The sequence below is a fragment of the Centroberyx gerrardi genome, chromosome 12 (genome assembly GCF_048128805.1).
Source record: "Centroberyx gerrardi isolate f3 chromosome 12, fCenGer3.hap1.cur.20231027, whole genome shotgun sequence".
Classification (NCBI taxonomy): Eukaryota; Metazoa; Chordata; class Actinopteri; order Beryciformes; family Berycidae; genus Centroberyx; species Centroberyx gerrardi.
In genome coordinates this window covers 10,001,546-10,025,969 of record NC_136008.1, presented here as the reverse complement: position 1 = coordinate 10,025,969, position 24,424 = coordinate 10,001,546, and the positions used below count along the sequence as shown (strand labels likewise).

General features: G+C 42.1%; 2 protein-coding genes across 3 annotated transcripts; one reads left to right on the top strand and one right to left on the bottom strand.

Moving 5' to 3' along the window:
• The first annotated feature begins 6,020 nt into the window (after positions 1–6,020).
• On the top strand, positions 6,021–15,915 carry LOC139922640 (glycoprotein endo-alpha-1,2-mannosidase-like protein). 2 transcript variants are annotated; one of them, XM_071913170.2, is made up of 5 exons: positions 6,021–6,208; positions 6,239–6,531; positions 8,203–8,312; positions 14,884–14,960; positions 15,279–15,915. In XM_071913170.2, exons 1-5 carry the CDS (start codon positions 6,021–6,023, stop codon positions 15,913–15,915), a joined length of 1,305 nt encoding a protein of 434 aa, XP_071769271.2. The 2 variants fall into 2 exon arrangements, with proteins under 2 accessions (XP_071769271.2, XP_071769270.2); XM_071913169.2 differs by having other exon boundaries at positions 6,021–6,531.
• Positions 15,916–17,747: 1,832 nt separating this feature from the next.
• On the bottom strand, positions 17,748–21,259 carry yrdc (yrdC N(6)-threonylcarbamoyltransferase domain containing). Its single transcript, XM_071913164.2, has 6 exons — positions 21,025–21,259; positions 20,530–20,725; positions 19,647–19,761; positions 19,281–19,400; positions 18,982–19,112; positions 17,748–18,623 (listed from the first exon to the last, which is right to left on the bottom strand). The coding sequence occupies exons 1-6, from the start codon at positions 21,194–21,196 to the stop codon at positions 18,554–18,556; spliced, it is 804 nt and encodes a 267-aa protein (XP_071769265.1). The 5' UTR covers positions 21,197–21,259; the 3' UTR covers positions 17,748–18,553.
• Between the last annotated feature and the right edge of the window lie 3,165 nt (positions 21,260–24,424).

Here is a 24,424-nt window from a genome sequence, read left to right as displayed (position 1 = left end):
AAATAAGACAAAATGGACAGAGCTATAGGAAATAGCATTCGTTTCAACCCTGCTCGCCTGTTTTTTTGCTTCATACATGCTCTAAATGCACATGTACCCAAAGGTGGAGTCACTATTATCAAAATAATTAAGGGTTCGGACTAGTGGAGCAGGAAGTGCCTGTTCAAAACACCCAACCAGGACAAGATTTGTGGGATTTTTGGTTTTTGGTAAGGTTTTATTGAAGTTTTTGGTATAAGATAAAGTCTTACTAAGCTTCAGTAGAGAGGTTTTATTTTAATTGCACTGCATAAGATGTCACATTTTCTGTCTCCAGGTTGATTGTTAGGTGACTCCATTCGTTTCTTTGTGATCAGTGGGTTAGTTTGCTGCTGTCCTAACATGCCTAAGAATGGGTTGTATGGTAATCCAGTTGCTCTTGAGATGAAACATGGAGGGGGGGGGGGGGGGGGGGGGGTTTCATGCAGCACAGGAACAGCTAATTGTAAGAAAGAGAATGGGCGAGGCGAGTGTTAGATTACTGAATGAAACAAAGACTGAATTTGAACGAAACTAGAAGGCGACAAACTGTTTCCTTACAAAAAAAGAGCCCAGGAAAAATTTGTAACATGAAAACAAGCCAAGCTGGTCAAACGAATTCATGGATCAATAGTGATTGATCGCATTATGTTAAGCTGACTGTTGACTCTTGTCCTTGTGGAATGATGGATGAAGCAAAGAGAGACAAGGGAACTGATCTTTTAACCAAGCCTACCTGAACTGAGATGATCTGAAATGGACAAAAGAGAAATCAGAATCTGATGATTATAACGAAATACAACAACAACAACAACAACAACAACAACAACAACAACAACAACAACAGTAATTTTAACAAGGACAACTAATAATGATAATAATAATAACAATAATAGCCTAATAATAATAACAATACAAAATTGGTAAAAATAGGTTACACTTCAACCCATTGTACTGAATAATAATCCACAGGTAAACAACATACAGTTGATAGTTTATTTTAGACCTAAAATAAAGAAAACTTTTATACAAACTTTTAGAAAACTTTATTCGTCCACTTATTCGTGTTTTGATCATTGCAATACCGATTAATAGCCTACACTTAGCAGTAATAGTCTGATAGGTATAGTATAGGTATAGTCTGATATAGGCTGTATTTTCTTTTATATTATTATGATAAATTCATAAATTATGTTCGACCATTGTGAGGAAGCTCTGCACGAATTATCTTAATTTATTGGCACAAAATTAAACAATCAATCGAGTATTAGTTTGAATTATTCTTTGGATTTTCTCTGAATGGAAACAGTCCCACTTCTGCCCCGCATGTGATGGATGTTTGAGAAGCGACCTGTCGATTTCATCCCAACTACCACGACGACCCCTTGTGGGCCTGAACCGACTGGGACCAGAGGCTGCCGGCAGAAACACGCGTTTTTATGGTTTCTCTGGTGACAATCAACACTTGGGATTAAATACTCTAATCGAAATGTTTAATAACTGTTCATATCAGAAAAGAACGAGAGAGAATCATTGAGAAAATTAATACTCCGTCAGTATCTGCGAAAAATCATTATAACATTCCTATAATAGGGATTTATAGTGTGTCTTGTCTCATTTAAGTGAGTTTATAGTTCCTTATCGTATTTATGGTATTTATTTATTTATTTTAATCTCCATTGATATCCCTATAGTATTCTTATATGGATTTATTGTGTGTCTCTGGTACTCAGTGAGTGTATAATGACCTTATCGCACTTTATAGTATTTTTTAATCTGTAAAGGTATCGCTATAGCCTACTATTCCTATAATATTCCTAAAATATTTCTATAGGGACTTCTATTTTTGCTGTGACATTTGCATATATCATTCTAACATTCATTATTGGATTACTATAGTTATTTTTTCGTTAGGGATAAGAGCCTGAAAAGATAGGCCTCATTTTACAGATTCATTCATTTTATCAAATGGATCGGACGTCAATATGGAGAAAATCGTGGCCCAGACATACGGGCATAATCTATAAAAAAAAAAAAAAAATAGAAAAGAAAAGAAAGAAAGAAAGAAAGAAAGAAAGAAAGAAAGAAAGTCTAGATCTTATGTATTAAACCTTAAGACAAAATGTGCCACCAAACGGCTGTAGCATGTCGACACATAAATAAGTTTCCGTAGTTGGTGCAGTTGGATTTAGATTACATTAGCCTAGTCCTATTAATACAATAAAAAGAACTAACGATGAGTCTTTATTGCAGAATATATTTTCTCATCTGCTTGATATTGGTGGGAAATGTTTCATTAAAAGAATTTTAAAATATTTAAAGAGCTTGTTGTCATGGCAACAGGCCCTCTATCTGATACTTTAACTCTTCTGAAAAGAACTTGCTCAGTTACCACTTTCGGGAACTGAAACCGGATATGGGTAGAGCCAGAGTTTCATATATGCCTACTATAGTGACTATAATGCGTGTAAAGCTGAGTATTTAAGCCCTTGTGCATATTACAGTAGGCTAACATACTTCATGTTAACATGCTTGATAGGCCTCAGCCATAGGCAACCGGTAGGCTACTTTCAGCACCTTGGACAGCAGTGATCTTCTGTTGGACATTTCGTTTTTAATGATTAGGTCTTAACATGACTTTCACAAAATGTACGTTCAACAATATAAAGTTATTTAATTTTTTTTCTATATCAAGGCCCAAATAGCTTAAAAGGCAGGTTGCCTAAGGCTTATCTTAACATATTCCTTTATACGCAAGAGAGTGGACAAATTTCAGAAAGGAAAACAATCTAATAAAGTCAGATCATTCCCAGTGGATAGGGTCCTCAAGTGCTGGACCATAGTCTTGGGTGTAAACCAAGGCTTTTCAAGTCAATCTGCAAGCTAATGCACCAGGTTCACAAAGATGGCGCCCTCCTGTTTTGACGTCAAAACAGCTCCAAGCTTATCCTACATCTTATCCGATACTAATGAGGGTTTCAAACTGACAACAGCAGTGACATCTGGATGCTTTGTGCTGTGACGATGAAAGCGGACCAATAAGAAGCCAACTTTCTTTGCATCCATTCAGTGACATGTGTTGCGTTCAAATGCTCCTCGAAACTCATAAATAGCCAACAATTTGTTTGGCGTTCAAGTGCTTTTGATCAGGAATAATAAGAAAATGGACTCTGTAACAAAAGCAGTTTTTGGTGGCTGTTGCTTTATTTTAGAAATCAAGAATGAAAGACATCACAGAGCGACTTTGTGCTGCAGTGGCAGAATGAAGAGGAGAAAATGTGCATCAGACATGTATGTTAATTGATTGATTGATTGCAGTAATTTATTAGCCAATTATGAACAAAATGCATGACACCTAAAAGTTAATGAGTGAAAATAGAAACATTAGTTGCCAAATGATAACTGAAAATACTTTTACCACCACTAGTTCACCAGCTTCCCAGCTTTCCGCCCCCTAAACGTCACATCTCGGCAACTCAGAAAATTGTGACTTCCCTAGCTGTAGACTATTTACCACTTTGTTGGGTCGTTACATGTCGCAATTACGATATTGACGCAGCAAGTGAATGCAGCAACTGTGAGACGCCTGTATGTATTATATAAAATGACCACTAGGGGTCAGTGTAGCTCTTTTGGCTCTCAGGGCGAGCCAGGCATTCAAGCAATCAAACAGTGAAGATTTAAGTACAAAAAAACAACAAAAACTAAGGGATTGAAATCAAAGCTGAACCCATTTGGATCCTGAAAACAGTCTGCCAATTTGAAATTATGAGTCGAAAAATTAAATAATAATAAACTAAACTAATCACTGAAGTTAGCAGGTATAGACAGTTTACTTTCTGATTCATGCAATACATTGCAACTAGTAAAATAAGACAAATTGAAGATGACTATTTGTCCTTTTCAGATTTCACTACTGTGTTGGAGTTGGCATAGCCTACCTGACTGAACCCAATTAAAATGAACCCAATTCAGCAGAGCAGAAGACCTTTTACTAAGACAAACCACAAACAGCAATAGATAAAAAGGGAAAATAGCCTAATAAACTGGATCGACACCTTACATGGACTAACACACCAAGGATGTTGAGGCGTTGTGACAGAAACCCTGAGCTTTAGTCTTTGAAAATAACATAGGTGGGCAGAGGTTGAAAGCGTGCGAACACATGATTTTATATCATTTGACTTAGTTTGTGTGGGTGTGATTGTAATGGGTCAATGATCACCGAAGAGGAAAGAAAACAAGGAGGCTGCTACAAGGGTTAGACCGATATTGGCCAGTCACTGCCGATATGATGCAGGTTCCTCCCCGATGGCAGCTACATAAAAACAATCTGTAAGACCTGCAATGCAAATCTCATTTTCTTTACACATTCTCATTCTGTATTAATTTAATAGTCCAATAATGATTTTGTGAATTAATTCTTAGTCTAAAGGTACCAATCTTACCCAAAGTTTCCCTACCATTGAATTAGTGCGTCACCCTGCCTTAAGAAGCTACTAACCCTAAAATAATCACCAGTCTGGGTTTCAGTTTTAGTGTCCCATAATGGTCTAAATGCTGTTTCAGAGGCTTTTCCACCCTTACAACAATAGACTTCTATGCAAAATACTGGATACTTGTAATTTTTGGCATGAAAAAAATTTAAAGATAGGAATACCTGCACAAAATATTGGCTACATTCTACAGTAGGTAGCTTCAATATCGGTATCGGTATTGGCCTTCAAAAACCCTTATCGGTGGAACCCTCCGATACACACACACACACACACACACACACACACACACACACACACTTGTTTTAATCCCCCGTTTGTTAGACTTGATGAGGGCTGGATTTGCATTCACAATCTATTTCCCCCAAACCCTTAAACATAAACTTAATCTAAAACATCCTTAACTGAACTTCTGAACCTCTTGACGTTCCAGCAGTATCTTTTTGTTATTGCATTTAAACGTAGGCTATTTATCATTTTTAATCATACAGCCTGCAAGTGACAATTGAAATTGGAGATTCACAAACTCTTACCACACTTACAGACATGATAATGATAATGACACGACACTAATAAAATTCATCTTTTGTTGCTGATCTGTAGATTTTTGTTGTGAGCTTTACAAAAGACTGAAGCCTCTGTACACAACTAACCTATTCATAGGCTGTAAGCTCCGGGGATCCTACACACAAGTCATATTCCGGGCTGCGCAAGGCAGGGGGGCCGTGCACAGTCAGTCAGATATCGAAACAGAGATAAGATGAGAAAGCCACGCCTCTTTTATATCAAAACCGGACTGTGTTAAAAGAGCAAACCAACCGCCTGATGCTGGAAATACCGCGGACAGCGACCGGAGAGCGAAACAACTCGTGGATGTCATCTGTCGGCTTTCCTGCGAGCGGACTGCAATGCTTCTGGGCGGGACAAGACGGCAAGCTGGAGGAGTGTCAAACTGACAGCAAAATACCTCAGAGTGGCATTTTGAAGATCCATGGGTGACAACAACACCGGCAAGATCCGCATGAAGCAAAATCTCCTCTCTCTCGCAACTGGGCCAGGAGCTGAAACCAGAATAATGTAAATAGCCTGGACTGGATTATTCCCATTGTGTGGAGCAGAACAAGCGCTTTTGGAAGTGAGTTTTTTGCGGATTCCTTACAGCCTACAGTAGCCTACGCAACTCAGAATTCAAAACATTTATGAGCTTGTGGAAGAAACTTAAAAACCCATTTAACTGCGTCACTGTGACTCGACTGCAATCATGTAGCAACTGCTTTCTAAGTTATGAATTTATGAAGACCACGACGTATAATGCAGTAGGCCTATTTGTAATATGTCATTTTGTTCATGCCATGCACGGCACTTTGGAGAGTATATAGCCTATAGGTTGTGAGTTGAGCTCCAACTCTAGCGCGGAGAAGGGGGACAGACAGAGGTTTTTATTTACACCCCTGCTCCGTCCGCGCCGTTTGCTCTCCAGAGGAATTGCCTCACTGCTGCCCAAAGATGGCACGGCTACGGAAGAAAGCGTGCATAGCTCTGTTTCTGTTCACGTTATTCGTCTTCGGGACCATGATGGGCTTGAGGACACTGAAGCCCAGCGACGGCTTCTCGGATCTGGCTCCGGGGTTGGAGCTGCTGCCGATGATAGGGGGGAAGATGGACCGGCGCTCGGTGTCCCAAGACACCACGGCGTCCCCGGGTCAAGCCCGCCCGGCTGGCAGCAACACCAAAGTAGTTTTATCCAACTCTGGCCCTGAGGGAACGATATTTTACGATGTCCAAATTTTTTATTATGTCTGGTACGGGACGCCCCATATGGACGGGAAATACATGCACTGGGATCACGTCCTGGTCCCACACTGGGACCCTAAAATCGCAGCCAGCTACCCGAGAGGGAGACACATGCCGCCGGAAGACATCGGCTCCAGTTTCTACCCCGAACTTAATCCGTACAGTTCGAGGGACCCGGACGTGCTGGAGTCCCACATGGAGCAGATTGGAGCATCTGCTGCAGGTACAGTTCAACGGTGCAGTGGGCACCCAGGCTCTCATGGAAAAAAAAAGAAAAAGCTGAGTGTTGTTATTCGTGCCCAGCAGCTGTACAGAAATCTGGCTTCTTAGCGCAAAGCTGCCTCCTCTTCGCTTGAGGGGCGCATAAGATTTTCAGCACCACTCATCCGCTGGACAGCTCCTTACGCTCCACCTAAAACTCCTAAACTCTGCAGCTGCACTTTCCTCACAGTAATCCGCCGGCACAGAGGAGGCGGCTTCATGACTTAAAAAAATGTGCAGAGTTATCAGGAGGGTAATTTCTCAGAGTTTCTTAGGCCTATACGTCTTACCAGCGGGTTGCTTTCCTGTCTATCACAATTTCACAGTCAAGGCTCAGTGTCTGCTGCCATACAATGGTTTTCCTAATCTCCACTGTAAGAACTGGGCAGACCAAGTCAATTTAACATCTTTGAGTGGGTCAGTGGATGTGATGTTACTCTCTTGAAAAAGTTGTATGGTTTCCCTATAAGACAGCCGAAGCCTGTAGCCTGGTGTCGAGTTACAGCCTGCCAACAGCAGCCTACACATGATAGGCCCGGATCTTTCTGCCCTGCGGCTCAGTAGGTTATTGTACACCATCCGGAATGATAACCATCCATCCGGTCGTGACAGATGGATCATGGGAAAGGCCAGCTCACAGTACTGTGTAGTTAAAACAATCCATTTAATTAGAAGCCACGGGCACAAAGGCGCAGAGAGCCAAACTCTAAATAGCACCACTTGGCTTGATGACTGATTCCCCACCACTTCACGGGGGCCCATAAATAAAATGAATAGCGGTGGCCATATTTTTTTAATACATGCAGACATCGCTAGTTGGATATTGTAATCTAATATTCCCCACAGCTCCCGGGCAAGTGGACACGAGTTTAACGAATTAGGTTTGAGTGCATATTGGATGTGCCAGCGCCTGTCTGCTGCCAGGCACCGCTGTCTGATATGAAGCCATTTCTCGGACTGCATCAGAGCACGGGCGAGCATTTCTCTGCCGGAATTTATGAGCTGTCATACACTCGAGCTGTGCAGAGAAATTGCCACTAAAGCGAGACATTATAAATAGTCCCAAGGTGACAAGTGCATATTTATCAATCAGATGCAAGATATGCATGAGTGAAGGCGTTGAGGTAAAAAGAATGCACTGTTCTCCACACACCATTATGCAACTCACCTTACCAACATCTGTCTGCACACTGTAAAATAAGTCATTACACTAATGGAGAGCCAGGACGAAAAATTCACAGCATGTTCAATCAATGTCACCCAATTTACTGTGTTCATTCAATGCTTTCAAATGGGACTGTAAAACTGTGTGAAGGGCTGCGTGACCATGGGGATAAAGTGCTGCTGTGGTGTGAAAACCTTGTAACTCTAATTGCGGGGCCATGGAAGCTATTCAGAAGTTTTCCCAGCTCTCAATTTCCCCACGGGGATTGATAAAGTTTCATCTAATCTAATTGAAATTCACTGTATCGTTTCAAAAAAATGCACCAGAATCACATTTTTTTCTTCAATTCCCAATGAGTTCTCATTTTGGAAATGGGTTTTCATCAGACAGCAGTGCTATGTGTGGTATTGGCTGATATCTTTGGTCCAGGATGGGTGATAAGACTGAAGCGCTGCTGTGTGTCTCCAGGGGTTCTGGTGCTGTCCTGGTATCCTCCGGGCCTGGCTGACGACAACGGGGAACCCACTGAGGACCTGGTACCAGCTGTACTGGATGCTGCATATAGACACAACCTCAAGGTAAACGGCATCAGCACATTCTGAGAGTGTGTGTGTGTGTGTGTGTGGGGAGAGTCCAAGGCACCAAAAGAGAGCAATAAATCAAATCTATTGTGAAGCATGATCTTATAGGCCCAAATCAGATCAGTTTTTACTGTACACAACAAATTTTACACTGTTAATTAGTGTTGATTTTACAATGACAATTATTTGGAGTTGACAACTGTTGATTGGAGAGTTGTTTGTCCACTTATAGAGCTGATTTGGCTCTGAGGTGGTTGTTCAAAGCTATCTTAAAGTGTTAAATTAGCTGATGGGTATGAACTCATATAAACATTGGCATAGTGTGGCTTTTTACACTCTCTGATTTAAATTAACACTGGCGATTTTGCTGTGTAGGAGTATGTAAGCAGCCTAATTGCACTCATTGAACTCCCTTAAGTAGGAACTTTATGAGTAAAAGCCTAAATCATTGTCCGGAGAGAGACTGCTTATATTATTTCTGAAAGATTGCCAGAATATCAATGAGGCCGATGTGGTACGTGTGTGTGTGTGTGTATGTGTGTGTGTGTGAATATGACTGTGTCTGCCTATCCATCCATCCATCCGTCTTCCTAAGAGCACAGTGACACAACAGCTAGAAAAAAGGGATTGTGACACTTCACAGTGGAGAGCGGAGGGTTCATCACTGCTCCTGACAGAAATCTCAAACCAAGCAATGGCAATGCAAGAAACTGCAGCCTGTACCAGTTCCTCCTTTGTCACCGGGGAGTGAGAGACGCTGAAGTCGAACTTGTCGTGGACCCTCCTGTAAAGCTGTCTTAGCCACTCAGGGATTTGACTCCGGATGTTTGCGGCAGCAGTGACATCTCCCGCATTAGAGCGAAAAAGGGTCAAAGAGCTGCTGTCGGATCAGTTGTCAGCGGGGAGTGAACGAGCTCGGGAGCACATCAGCGGGGCGGAGGGGTGGAGGGGTTGGGGGGAACAAAACCACATGACCAAATGCCAATTAGGTCGGAAAATGACATGCCAGAGAAAACAACTGTATTCAATATTTGGTCCCTCTGCCTCCTGTCACCGTATTGAAGGCTTATAAAACTTTTACAGGGTCCCTTGTAATGCGATACATTTACTGTCAGATGGCTCTTCAGATAGAGAGACAGACGGAGAGAAAGGGGGAAAAGACAGTGGGGGAGAAAGAAAGAGAGAGAAAGAGAGAGAGAGAGAGAGAGGGATGTCTGGCGAGATCATGGCAGTATCTTTGATGGCAAACTAGCTGTCAGCTTGTAAACAAGAGCTTTACAGGTCTGTGAATGCATGTTTATACAGACAGGCTGTGAGTATGAATGCGTAAAGCTTTGAACTACAGTATATAACACTTAATTTGAAGTGCTTCTGTCAGACACCTGCTTTGAACTGTGCCTTTGAATTGCAGAGAAAGACAAGTGATAATGTGTGTGTGTGTGTTTATGGTAGTGTGCATGCTAAAAGCTGCTCTGGGACCAAAGCGAGCCTTGCATCTGTACGAATGAATGTGAAACGGCAGCATGAGAGAGGCGGGCTTGTAAGAGCTTCTCCTCTCAAGGTAGCTGCCATCAATAATGCACCAACAGCGTTTGCTCAACACATTACACATTTAAATAAAGTAAACCCTCCAGCTGAGGTGTGAGGTGGCCAGGAACCAGAAAAAATCCTCCGCTGTCATCCAGCATCAAGGCTCCTTGTTGAAAGGGGAAGGAATAATAAAGCATGAGGCATCAACCTAAGAGGAAGAGTGGATGGCTGGTTCTATGAGGTGCACGTTTGTTTAGGTTACCATAGGATTGTGGGAAGCGCTGATGAGAGAGCAGATTCATTGTTTTTTAAATCTGAGAAAAAAAAAGAAAGAAAAAAAACCCCACTAAGAATCACTAGAAATCACATTATTCTTCCAGGGATCGAGTTAAGCTTGATATTTCTTTGTAGAAATGAATGCATTACACATGTAATTGTATTTATCCAAGCCTAATTAGCAGTGTTCCTATTTAAACTACTGTGTATCTAGTGAAGTAGATCTACAAGTTTATCCACAGCAGACCTAAAGTGGCCACTGATAAAAAGGACAGATACAAAGAAAATGATTGGAAGCATTACTATTGTAGCACTAATAAACAGTTAGCAGGCCTGTGCATATTTTGATATGAAGATAAAGGATCATTCAATTTTCCAGACAGCGATCTGATACATATTGGCCTTGTCCTCTCTACAAACAACTTTGATGAGAGGCAGTGGGCTTGTCAGGCCAGCGGCCCCTCTAAACCCTGCCTGTCAGATTTGATATCACATTTGTTTCTTCTGCTGTTTGGCTGCAGGCGAAGAAATAATGCATCTCTGCTAGGGCGCGGCAAGAAAGGCAAGATTAGACACGCAACACGAGGCTGACGAGGTTTTAGACATGATGCTGTCAGGAAAACAGCTACTAGCTGGAATTGAATGCCACGCTTTATTGTCAGCAATGACCCATCAAGCATGGGATCTCATAAAAGGCATGTGTGTGGGAAAAAAAGACTGTGACATGCTTTCTACATATCAACGGTGCATTTCAGAGAGGTTGTAGCTCATTCCGGTTGAGTTAAGACGCAACTGCTTATTGTGTCTTAGAAAAGCATGTAAAAGAAAGTGATAGAGACCGGCCAAGAGAAAGCTTCAGAATAACAGTATTCAGTTTGTTGTGTGGTGTATTTCAAGGTATCCTCTTCTGGTCTCTCTGTTTTTTTTACTGTTTTTTACCTCCTCCCACTCCCTCTGCACAGAAGGACATTTATCTTTGGAGTGCTTTTTTCTTGCATAATCTCAGCAAAATGCTGACAAGGTAAAGAACTTTGGCTCTGATCATTTGGAGCTCTAATGCAAATTTGCTAATGCAACAACTTTAGATAATTCCCCTGCTCTTTTCAACTGAAAGACAGACTAAAAGAGGGAAGCCCATGTGAGGCCTCTTTATCACACCAGGATGCGAGTGTGGATCAGCAGGAGGGAGCAGTGGCAACAGCCCAGAATGCATCAGATGTAAAAACAGATCTCTGCAATCTGCTTTCAATAGCAAGGAGGATACCAGCTGGTCTGAGAAATGCTTGGTAGAGCAAGAGAGCAGTTTTGGTTTGAAGTTGCAACTTCAGGCCCTCAGAGGGTCTAGGCCATACTTTTTCCTGAATCGTGTTATATTATTGAAAAAGATAATCCAAAAGAAGACAACAGAAAGAAAAGAAGAAGTAGAGAACTCTCAGAAATCTTCTGTGCATCTGCTTTTCAGTTCTGCTCTCTGTGACAGCGAGGCAGGATACCTGTCTGTAAGTGCTATGTCTGTGTTTACCAGCCTTCATCCCTGTCCTTCCTTGTCCTGTGCTGTCTTGTCTTGTTTGTCACAGTGGCACTCTCCTCTGTTTGCTCCTAATTGAGGAGGAGGATTACAATGAGCCGGGCCGTCTTCATAACGTACCGCTTGACAGAGCAACCTAAGACAGACACCCAGCATGTGAATGAGGCTGCATAACATCACACTGATGCATGAGTCTTTACAATGGTCCTGTGCGGCTCAATGGGGCCTGAATATGACACTAGCATTTCCAGGATTAGGGGTTTATATTTGTTACGTATTTGTTATTCACAGGCCGCAGCATTCACAAGAATAGGTGGAGATAGAGTTCGGTTCTGTCGTGACCACGGGGATAAACTCATGTCTTCCATGTAGAAAAACTAACACCTACCATTGGAGGAAAAGGATAATACTCAGATTAAAAAAGGATACAGTATTATGATTTGCAACTTTTGAGCAGCGCTAACTTTCCAAGTTAGTGAAAAGCAAAAACCTATCTTCACCAAACTGACACTCCCACACACCACACTGCTAAAACTCCCTGACCTCACTTTGGGTAACACTGCACAAGGAAGGCAGTTTACTTTTCATTTATATAAGATGAGCAATATTCCAGCAGCACCCACACACTTGTGTATCGTGCGGTGTGCGTACAGCAGAGTTCAAGAGCAGATAAACATGGAGCCAACAACCCTCCATAACAGTAAGATGGTCGACCTCAGCTTGGAGAGGAGACAGAGCTGAAACAGGCCTTTGGCTCAGGGGGGATGGGTGAAAGGGGGAGGGGGGCAGGAAGGGACGGGAAGCTGGGTGCAGGAGGCAGGGAGCAGAGGGGGGAGTGTGCATCACGGGTCCCATGACTCAGTTTGCCTCTCTGAACAATCTGAACCCTGAGGGGCTGTAAATGTTCTAGCCAGTAAGTAGGCCATGTAGCTGCATACAGAGGGGAATATCGCCCATGGGTGCCCAAGCGACGCCGTCAGCCACACTTACTTGCTTCCAGATGCACCGAGCAGCATCCAGCTACATCCCATCTCGTATGGTCCTCCATTGGTGTGTGTGTGGGCCTACAGGCTGCGACAACAGAGTGAAGCTGACAATCTTGCACAGAGGAATCTGCTCAGCTTTTTTGAAATTGATCTAATTGTTATGAGGAACGATCTTAAAGGTCTGGACCTTTATCTCATACTTTGTTTATTTTTAAGTGTTTGGCCATATCCCTCCCTCAGTGCTTGCTGCGTGACATGGCACTAAATTCCACTCTGTCCAGCATATTTCATGCTGGGGATGTTCCAGACTCATGCTGTCTATGTTTGTGAGATATTCAAATGCTTGACTCATTTACTTATAAATTGCCACCGAGTAATGGGCCAGTGTGTCTGGAAAATGAGCTGGCTTTTCTAGTGGTCTGCATTCATCTGCAGAGAACAGGAGACCATGACAGCTCTCTTCCCCTCTGGGTAATAATTATGTGGAAATAGGCCTCAAATCCTCCCCCCTTTTAAAATACATTCAACTTTTTATCATACAATCTGCTGTTTTATTACAGCAGATTGTGTTGTTACATTGCATGAAGCCCAGCGCTGCCACATTAATCAGATTGAGAGTTATGCCTTCTTAAACACTGATTTCAGACCAGTGAAAGCCAGCCAGGATCTTTCTCTCTGCGCCCCACCTGTGTTTTTCTTGAAATTGAAATGTTGAGGGTAAAGTGCACCCGACCCACACCGTCAAAATGTACTTTTTTGTTGCGCACAAAAGCACTTCGCTGTCTCCATTAGTGACGGTAGTAATTTCGTTTTCGTTGCCTACAGCTCACACATCTATACAGATCTGCAGTTTAAAACAACTCACTAGGCTATATAGCCTATTCTCAACATCACTTTAATCCATTAGTACACTTATGGCTCAATGTCATAGTGACACACTCACTGCCGCCAGTAGCCCCATTTCCACAACAACTGCTCTGAGAGTCCAATAGGCCCCATCAACACAGCTTCCCCCCACTAAATCCTTTTAATGGACAATAGGCACACACGTTTGTTCTAAATTACATGCAACACAGACAATTTGCAGTCAAGTAAAATGCAAAACCTGTCATTTTGGTATATTTGTGATGTTCTTTATTTTAGCTAGATATGGGTAAATGTTCTTTAAGATAGTAAATCCTCTTTCAGTGATAATGCTGCATTTTCCCAGCCAAATAAAGGGTTAAATGCAGGCTCAGACTAGGATTTTATCAGGGGCATGGGAATCATACAGCTTAAGCAAAGCATCAAGCTTTATTGTGTTAGCTCACTGTATGGCGTGTTACATCCATTTTGTTAATGGTGGTCTCCATCCTCTTAGAAAGCCATTTTCCTTCACATTGTTTCCCTTGGGTATCCAGTGTGCAAGAAGAAAAGTGTTCTCGCTTTGATCATATATAATTCAAAGTCATGGAATTCTCTCGTCCTGCCTTAAAATATTCAGTTTAATGTGTGTTTCACTTCTGGTCCCATGTTTCGCAGCTGCTTTTGTTCATCAATGGCAAATAGCCAGTTCTAACAGAGCCATTAACTGAACTTTAAAAATCTCCTGAGGGGGACGAGTCAGGGTTGAAAACATCTCCTACATAGTATGCCGGAGCATTTGTCATAAAAATGAAATGGAGCGGAAGCACAGTCCTTTACAGGCACATCCTATAGGCAAAGCCTCCTAGTGGCTAAATATTATGCTGTACTAGTGGCCTAAGTCAATGTTATCCTTTTTGAATCATAGGTTACAAGAAAACCTATTAACAAATACGACCACCTGCAACGTGTTACTAGAGCAGAGAAACCAGACAACTGGTGTCATGAGGCGCTTTAGGGCCACACAAGGTCACACAGGTCGCTTGTGCATGACTAACTTGTTTTATGGAAATAAAACAACAGGACTCTGTTTGAGGAGGGGGGGGGGGGCATCCAATCAGCTGTAATTAGCCTTGACGGTAATATAATGACTGCATCATACTGGCCCGCTTTCCTCCTGGCAGCTCCCCAGGCTTCGATTAGGTAGAAACCAGAGGATCATCATATTGTCGCCCTTGTCAACCCTCCAAATGAGAAGACTCCCCAGAGCAACTGACTGTCGAGTTTAAGTCAATACTTGCTAAGGTCAACTGTAATTGCTGACTGTGGCGTCTTTTGTGACAGTAATATGATGAATGGAGACCAACAAGGTGTGTGTGTGTGTGTGTTTTTTGTGTCTTCCCAGGTTGCATTTCACATCCAACCATACAGAGGACGAAATGACCAAAGTGTCCATGACAACATCAAGTATATCATTGACAGGTAGGCACTTGACTGGCTGTGCTCTCCATCACTGAGTCAGCAAAAGGAAAACCATTAAGATTTCATGCACTGTTGAAAGAACAGTAGTTAATAAACTGAAATGCTTTTAGAAAGCCATTCAGATCACGTCAGTCTTGCTTGATGACTTATGAATGAGTTTATAAAGTACAAGCTGTTGTTTTACCCTCAGGAAACAGTATGTGTTGCTCCTAAAATGAACACCTGTCGAATCCTTAAAAAAAAACAAAAAAAAACAGATGACTGCAGCCAAAACTGACCATATTGTGTTATGATCTTACTGTATTACTGTGTTTAAAGGTACGGTGACCATGGAGCCTTCTACAAGTTCACCTCCAGCACAGGGAAGAGCCTTCCTCTGTTCTACATCTACGACTCGTACCTAACCCCTCCAGAGTCCTGGTCTGAACTCCTGACTCCCACCGGCTCCCACAGCCTGCGTGGCTCAGCCTACGATGCCGTCTTCATCGCACTGATCGTGGAGGAGCGCCACAAGCACGACATCCTTGCGGGGGGCTTCGATGGCATGTACACCTATTTCGCCTCCAACGGCTTTTCCTTCGGCTCCTCTCACCAGAACTGGAAGGCCATCAAGGCCTTCTGCGATGGCAACAATCTCCTCTTCATCCCCAGCGTGGGACCCGGCTACATCGACACCAGCATCCGGCCATGGAACAACCACAACACGCGCAACCGTGTCAATGGCCGTTACTACGAGACGGCCCTGCAGGCGGCGCTGAACGTGCGGCCGGAGATCGTCACCATCACATCTTTCAACGAGTGGCACGAGGGGACGCAGATAGAGCGGGCGGTGCCCAAAAAGACAGTGACCCGTATGTACTTGGACTACCAGCCGCACGGGCCGGAGCACTACCTGGAGCTGACCCGCCGCTGGGCCGAGCAGTTCAACAAAGAGAAGGAACAGTGGCTCATGTGAGCTTTCATCAAACTGAGTTGAAACGGCATGCTCCAGTGCATGTGTGTATGTGAAGGAAAGAGAACAAAAGTGAAAGGGAGTGAATGTAGAGGTTGATGAATATAGATGTGTGAGCGTATGGACTTGCATTAATCTTTTACCATGTGTCTGTGAGTTTCTGCGTGTGTGTGTGTGTGTGTGTGTGTACGCGCACACATGCTAACCAACAAGAAGAGGACAATGTAGGGGGGGATCCTCTTGATTGAGCTCAATTTTAGAACAAAGTGGCATTATGGGGTTAGTCTGAGGGATTCCCTCCTACTGCCGTTGACAGCCCAGACTTGTAACATGCTCTGGAGGCCTCTCTGCCTTATCTCCGCCCTGGTTCTCCCCCCTGCTCACATCACCTCCATCACCTTCACAGGCACGGAGCCATCAGTGACATCTACAACCTCTACTCTGTTCATTCAACACAACCCAATGGACAGCTAGCCCTAACACTCCCTCCTGTCTGAGGAACTACTGCCTGATGTAACCATTTACACAATGCAGTGTCGCTACCAAATGGCCTCATTTTCCTCCCGGTACTAAAATAACAGAAGTGATTAGAATAGACAGGGTAGCCGAGCATTTCTATGGTTTTGCTTTCATTCACAACAGGGTGGTCTAAAGACTAAAGCTTCATGCTCATGACCAGAGAGCTAGTTAAGATGCTTAAACATGTAAGTGAAGAGATCATCATGGCTGTCAGGTGAAAACCTCATATCTCCAACATGTCAACTGTTAAGCTTTGCAGAAACTCAATGTAAACCCAAGTTTACATTAGCTGATGAGCAAAAAACAAAACAACTGCCAAGTATTTATATGCTTATACCAAGAAAACACTTAAATATCAGAGCGTCTCTGAAAATGTATGTAGACTAAAGCTCCCACATCAGACAAAGTTACTAAAGAGGAACTGGTAATTTAACAATTCAATTCCAAACATGAAACTTAATAAAACTGGAGTTAGTGTGTTTTCACCTGACAGCAGCGTCATGCTGACTACAGAATGATGTAGCAGAACAGACCGGAGAGGCCTGAGCCTGGGTTGCTCTCTAGCCATCATCAGTCAACCAGGCAGTTAAAGGACAATTCCACCAAAACTGACCTTGAGGTTGTTATTCTACAAAAATAGAAATGTTTCCTATATCCCAAGAACAACCCGATAGTCAATTTTAGTGGAATTCCCCTTTAAGGAAAAATGGCATTTCCATAGTAGGCACACAAATGTAAAAAACAACAAACACAACCTCAGGCCAGTCAGAACTCAACTCAGCCTCATATTGCAAATTCATCATGACACATCAGGCTCAGTAATTAATGGTCTTTTTAAAAGGAAAAGGTCAAAGCCCATCATTGTTTTGGACTGGTTTTATGAATAAAACTGCACAGCTGAGTGAGGTACTCTGGTATACGGACTGAAATCATGCTGTCTATTGACGTAAATGGCACTTGCAGAAAGGCTATTTTGTGAATAAAAGGATGTGGCCTGACGTGTCTTTGGTTGATTTCCATGTGAAGGGCAAATTTAAGTGGTTTGTGCTGGTTTCTTTAACACTTAAGATCTGACTCCCTTGATTTCACACTCCATTAAGAATCAATTATCAGTAAAAGCCAGACACACCTAAAAATAAAGGCTGCATTACATCCAAATGACTTATTATGCATCAAGACGACAGCAACGATGAAAAAGTATGAAGGATTTACTGTTGCCATTACAAGGTTGTACAATCCATCAAGGTGATAGGAAAAACACTCCAGGTTTTTTAACATGAACAGCTTGCAGATGATTTTCAAACCATATCACCTCAGGATTTCCCAACTTTCAAAATGTAAGGTAGTTTACATTGCCACTTTAAACAATGCTACTGTAACCATAATTGAGTGTTAGATTCATATCATTAGGCAGCTGGACATGCAGATGAAATAAGTAATAAAAGGAGACATCTGGCAGTTCCCAAAAAAAGAAACAAATTCTGCACTCCAATAAATAGAATTCAATCTGTAATTATATTCTATATGTAATTCACAAAACTCCCATCCCTTTCCATTAACTGATCAAAAAAGGACTCAATTTATTCAGACGAGACAAAAGGCTAATAGCCCGTTTGCTTGACTTAACAACCGTTACAAAGTCCAAATAAAAACTCAAACTGACACTTCCTGAGTTAACTCGCATTGCTTTGACAATAGAAAATGTATCAAGTTTTAATTTCTAATGCAAAAAACAAGTAGCCTGTAACATAGCCGACCTCCTTCCATGTTTCTGAATAAAACCGATGAAGATGGAAGAGAAATTTGACTAAGTTTGAAGTTCCCACAAACTTCTCAACATAATGGACAATTAGAAAGGCAGAAAATACGGTCATCCAAAAAAACAAAAACAAAACAAAGAGAGTCTTCATTCCTCAAAGCAGCCACCAGAACAACGCCATCCACGGGAGAAACAAGGCTTGTTCCAGACTTCAAGGTTAACCTTCCTTGACTATTCAGCATTCCCGGAGAACACACACTCTTCCATGTGAACATGAAAAGGATTCATCTTTCTTGAAGAAGCCCCGGGTCAAAGCTGGCTGTGCGTCTCAGCGTGAGATATGGAGTGTGGAGAGTTCAAAGTTCATTCCTCCCCTGGGTTCTCTGACAGTCCATATTTGCGCTCCAGCACGTCAACCGTAGCAGAAAGGGCACTGAAAAGAGAATTATGGTCATTGTCTTTCAATGGAAACTGTCTCAATAAAAAATAACTTAATAAGAGACGTGATTTTGTTTAAACCGCTATGCTCTACATTTTCCAGAGCTTTCTACTCTCACAGATATAGGTTGACATTAACCAATTACGATGAACCAAAGAAGACATTTTTTTCCTCAGACCCCGCCCAGAAGCATGCAAACACAATGCAATAAGCCTATTCCACACATATTTTATCAGTGTGGGCAGCTGTTTGTGGTGATCTTGCCTGATATTGTGGCAGACCGTCACAGTTAAAAGTCTGTGTGCAGGAACCAGTGAAAGCCAACGGTCTACCAGAAAGTGCCTGAACTCACCAGCCAGGCCTGATGACACGGTATTTGCCAAGTACTGATAGGTCGACCACTGTTGACCCCAGGCGGCTCTGGTCTCCTATTGGTCCACCATCCACCACCACTGCTAGCTTGGGCCAGAGGTCCTGGAACTCCTGCAGAGGAAAAACACAGCAGCATTACAGATGACAATACACTTTATCTAAAAATACACCCGTTTTATCAGCCTAAATCACGAAGTGGGGTTGCAACAGAGAATTTAAACACTGCAGATTTTCCCTGATTAATTATTTCCCCGCTCTGATTAGTTTATTTTCACTTACATGCACGGCCACAGTGCTGCTGTGTGTGCTGATGTTGGCACTGGTTAGTGCAAGTGGCTCGCCACACATCTGGCAGAGGCGCCTCATCAAGGCATGGTCTGGGATACGAACACCTACTAGCTGGAGGAAACATATGGACATGTAAACAACAGCTGATAGACATCCACCAAAAAAATAAATAAATACATTTACAAAAATCAGAAATCAAAAATCATGCTCTTTGAGTCTTCAATATGTCTGCAATGACTAAAGTAAATAATAAATGCTTTGGTATGTTGCTGACTTCTTTTCAAATATGGAAGAGCATGAATGTTTTGAATACATGTCTCCAAGGCGGGTAGGACTCACTCAAAAATGTGGACTTACCGGAGTGAAGGGGTTGAGGTCTGTGTTCAGTATCTCGGACCTTTCAAACACCAGAGTGACCGGACCAGGCAGCAGGTCGCCTAGAAGCTCTTTCTTCACCTTCACCTTACAGTACCTGCACAGTGACGAAAGCAAAACAAACAACATTCAAGTTGAGCTGTGCTGGGGTTTTTGTTGAGGCATGTGGTAGAATCATTAAAAAGGAAAAATCCACTGTTATATATCATCAATCTGTGATGTTCAACACGTACCAGGAGTTATTTTGTGATGAAATGTTGTCATTTAACATTCTGTTGCACTTGCTTTCCCTCAATCCTGCTTCATCGTCTACTAGTGATTTCCTACATTTCCCAGAATTTCAACAACCCCCAGAGAACTTACCTGAACTTGTTGCTTTCAATCAAAGGTGGGAGTATGGCCATATAAATGTAACTAGCTACCAAACTAGTTCATGAACACTGAGGTTTGTCTGTGACCCTTATTCAAAACACATACTCTTGTGGCTGCGTTGCATTCTGGTCTAATGAGGCTACTGTCAGTGGAGGAACTGGTCTCTCTGCCTCTTGTACAGGATTTCTCACTTTATGACTGTTTAAGCCCTTGTTCTTTGATTCTGAGGGACTGACACCAAAACCTGGCATTTACTACTGATGTTTTGGATAGCTACAAAATTTTCTGCACTCAAATTCCACTGTAGCTGCGCTGGAAATATCAAAATGATATCGTGTCCACTATCCACTAAGAAACATATACCACCACACAGCAAAATGTGACCTGAAATGCAAAATACATCACCAATGGCTGTTTTTTTTACAGTGTTAAAGTGCTTTAGTGTGGGAGAGCATGGTCTTCTCATTTGGGTGATACAAGTCCATATACTTACTTATAGATGTCCTGAATTTCTCCAACACAGATGGCCAGCGGTTTCTGTCCATTTCGTCCTTTGATGTCGTACACCCTCCTGATGGCCTCGGAGCTCTGGGCCAGGCAGGCCAGGCCGTAGATGGTGTCGGTGGGCACGGCCACCACCTGCCCCTCCTGCAGAGCCTTGACTGTACAACTCAGGATTTCAGCACCATCTACAGTTCAAAAGCAAGCAGGGTCAACGCAGCATCCACAGCAAGGCGGATGTCAAAACCTTAAGATGTCACATGGGGGGCAAGTCAATAACATAACATACAATGTGGAAAAACAGGAAAATGATGCAACACACTGTAATGTTTACAATCTGTCGCACTTCTGCAAGGTACAGCGGTTTTGGCACCTTTTCTATCTATGATACATAAATACCACCGCTCGCTAAGTGTCTCAAAATTTGTCGAGGCCCTTCACCTACTGTCAAATGTGGCAGTCTATGCACTTTAGCTGTGTGACACACCTGTCTGGCCCTCATGCTGAGCAGACGGCCCATTGGAGGTCGGCGGCAACCAACGCAGCACTTTTGTCTTCAGCTCTTTGCACATCTCTACTCCCAGTCGATGGGCCGCGGCAGAACTGCGAGCACCTCTTGATTTGATTAATTCAACACCGATGTTATAAACGGACCTCATAAAGCAGGGCTTTAAAAAACACAGGCTACACTACAGCATGTTGTCTGCCGCCTGATGAAATAACAGAAGTATCTTCCGGGTTACGCCCACGAACGATGACGCCATTATTCTTAAAGGGGCAGGTTGAAGATGTGGCACAGTCGGGTAATGAAATGCTCTCTTCTCAAAAAACAAACAAAAAAACTGTTATTTTGGAAAGATTAAATGATATGAAGAAACGGCTCCTATCCGTTCTCCAACCTGTCCTACTAAATGTTGTACACACGGACGCATATTTATTGATTTACTCATTGTCTGTACCTGCTCTCGTCCACTGATTGGTAAAATTTCCTCACCTGTGCACTAACTAATATAAAAAGGCAGTAACGCGCAGGTATGGCAACGCGGGGCTACAGGACAGGTGGAGTATCTCGGACATGGCCACCGGTACAGGTAACAGAACACATGCAGTTGTGTGTAGCTCATTTGTTGCATTGTCGGTGTTTCTTACGGTACTTTTTGTCAAACGGTTCCAGATAGTCAAGAGCAAGACGCACTGTCTCGGCCAAGTGAAGAGAACCAGTCATCAATCCCATTACAGGTCACGATCAGTTCATCCAATTCTGCATTTTGAGCTATCAGGCTGCAACTAATGATTATTATTATTTTTTTTTTTTGTAATTAGCCTAATCATTTGGCCTATGTCAAAAAATAATGACAAATGGCTAAACCCCTTCCAAAGAAGGCTATTAATTTTTATGATATGAAATGGAGAAAAGCAAGCAAATCTTAGTATTTGTGAAGCTTTTGAACCAGCAAATGTTTTTGTGTCTGGATAAATGACAAACTATTAACAAAATTATAATCCATTTTAATTTTCTGTAGATCGACCGACGGTTTAATGGACTTAATTGTTCCAGCACTAATAGGCTCTGGGCCAGTTTGTGGCTTTGCACTAACTCCTACAGTCAGGTGATCAATATGTTTCTACTACAGAGCCTAGAGGAGATTGAAGACAAATTGGCTAACCTGTCCCAGATGATGACTCTGTGTAACAGCATCCTGAAGGATTCCAGGGATCTGAACAGTATCCTGGCGGTAAGTTCACCCTCCTGCTTCCTCTTTTACAACTTAACTTAAACATTTACCTTCCTTCACTGTGTCCCGCAGAGGAAAGATCTCCAGGATGTGACCTTACCAATGCAGAAGTGACTGGAAGTGGAACACATGCTTTTAAAAAATAAATAAATAAATGTTCATGTTGAATTATTAAATTTCACTTATTTGCAGTGTTACTCTTGGACTATGAAATTTCTAGGATGCGGAAGAGAAACAAAAGGCTTCTGTGACAAGGATAAGGTTTTATTAGTATTATATTGCTCTCAATTCAAAAAGTTATTTATCATAATACAATATTACTTTATACAAAACAAGCAAAAGCAAACATTTTCACATTATACATTCTTTTAAAAATACAAATCCTTAACAATTCCTCACTCTTTGGGTGTTAAGACATTCCTTTGGAAGCATATTGTTTCCTTTTCATATTACCCATTCGGAAAATGTTGGAGAAAGCAGAATTCTGCTATGTACAGATTTCCAAAACGCACTTGCTGCTATACAGTTTAGTTTGCCACGGCCTGTCTGCTGAAACATCCTGCTTCCAAACAAATGTCACCATCAGTGATTCGCTGATGTGTTACCGTTTCAGGTAAACTTTGCAGAAAGACAGACAAACCTGGGCCTCCAATTCGAAAACCATTTCTTTGCTTAATGATTACAACAAATATCGGCAGCTTTGTCATATTTATACACCAAAAAGGCTAAACCAGTGCTTGATTTTGAGCAGTTTGACTTTCATTGGTTAAGATGGGTCAACAAATTGTCCATGTATGTCAACTTTCAAGATGAATGTGAAAGACTGAGATGACTAAAATGGAGTATGAGACCAAATGAAAATGTCAAGTTATTTTTACCCATAACGTAAAAAAAAATGCTGCTTACATTTGACCAAAGTAATTCTTAAAACAGAATCATTCATTTACCAAGTCCTCGTTTACAAGCAAATCCAGTTGGTTTTAAACCAGTTCTCAGAGGCAAAACAGCATGTATAAAAAGGATAAGTCATGGTTCAAAGCACTTGATAAAGACACACTACAAAGCCCAGATTCACCCCACTCCAAATGTGATCTATCAAATGCAATGCATTGGAGTTGAACATCAAGAAGCATGCTTAATATGTACGCATTGGAGGGGCAACTTTTGCAACCAGTTGCAGTTTGTATAAGGAACTTTGCAAATTACAGTTTGTTGCAGACTGGCACACTCCATGAGGGGGAAAAGTAAATTCTTTTTTTTGTCCTGGAGTCAGTTGTATTTATACTTCAGTGAATGCCACACTCAAAAATTGCATAGTTCTTTTCCTCAATAGTATGCATGGAACTGATGAATATATTAACGGCAGTATGAGTGTGCCTCTTGGCAATAATTCAACCTAGTGACTGAACTGGGGGGAATACAGCTATTAAGTAAATTGTGAACTTCTGAGAAATCTCAACATTTGATATTCCAACAGAGCCAGCTTTAAATGTTGGGGACATTTGCGATATCGAATGTATCCGGAATGAGTTGGAGGATAAAACGTGTGACTGGAGTCTTCCATAAGATGTCCGCTAATTGCCTTCATAACGCTTGTGACATGCAAGGGAAAGTTCCACTCCTGCCAATTATGGCAAAAATAAACTGGCAGACATAAGTCTCGAGTAGTCATTTAAATGGATGTCATTTTGCTTTGATACTACACATTGGAATTGAATAGTAAAATGTAAAATCTGCAGCTGTATAACGTAGTTGATTGTATTTTTCAGCAGTGCTGCACATCCATTAATGACTTTCCAAACAATTACAGATACGATCGCTGGCACACAATACAGCTCTAGGCAAAACCTAGGCTTTTGTGTCTTGCCAATGTCTTTGCCTTGCTGTGATTTGCTGCTAGAAGGTACTGACTGAGACTAAATGAAGATGACTGGAGTATGGGGGCATGTCAATGGCGAGTCCGAGGCAGAGACTGTCAAGGCAAGGAGGCTCATAAAACAGCGAGTTATGTTGTAAGGCCAAGTAGCTCTACACATCATATATATATAGGGCATAATGCCTTCTCTCCTACTATATAATCATTGCATTGTGTCCCATGTGAAACAATACTGTTATATTATTCTCTGAGCAGGAGGCTATGTGTTGTGTATA

Bases quoted from the DNA above. Each gene is read 5' to 3' on its own strand.
- LOC139922640 (XM_071913169.2), top strand. From the start codon at position 6,021: ATGGCACGGCTACGGAAGAAAGCGTGCATAGCTCTGTTTCTGTTCACG. The intron at 6,532-8,202 runs GTACAGTTCAAC...GTGTGTCTCCAG, and splicing joins GATTGGAGCATCTGCTGCAG to GGGTTCTGGTGCTGTCCTGG. The intron at 8,313-14,883 runs GTAAACGGCATC...GTGTCTTCCCAG, and splicing joins CATATAGACACAACCTCAAG to GTTGCATTTCACATCCAACC.
- yrdc (XM_071913164.2), bottom strand. From the start codon at position 21,196: ATGAGGTCCGTTTATAACATCGGTGTTGAATTAATCAAATCAAGAGGT. The intron at 19,762-20,529 runs GTAAGTATATGG...GTCACTGTGCAG, and splicing joins GAAATTCAGGACATCTATAA to GTACTGTAAGGTGAAGGTGA. The intron at 19,401-19,646 runs GTAAGTCCACAT...TGTTTCCTCCAG, and splicing joins ACCTCAACCCCTTCACTCCG to CTAGTAGGTGTTCGTATCCC.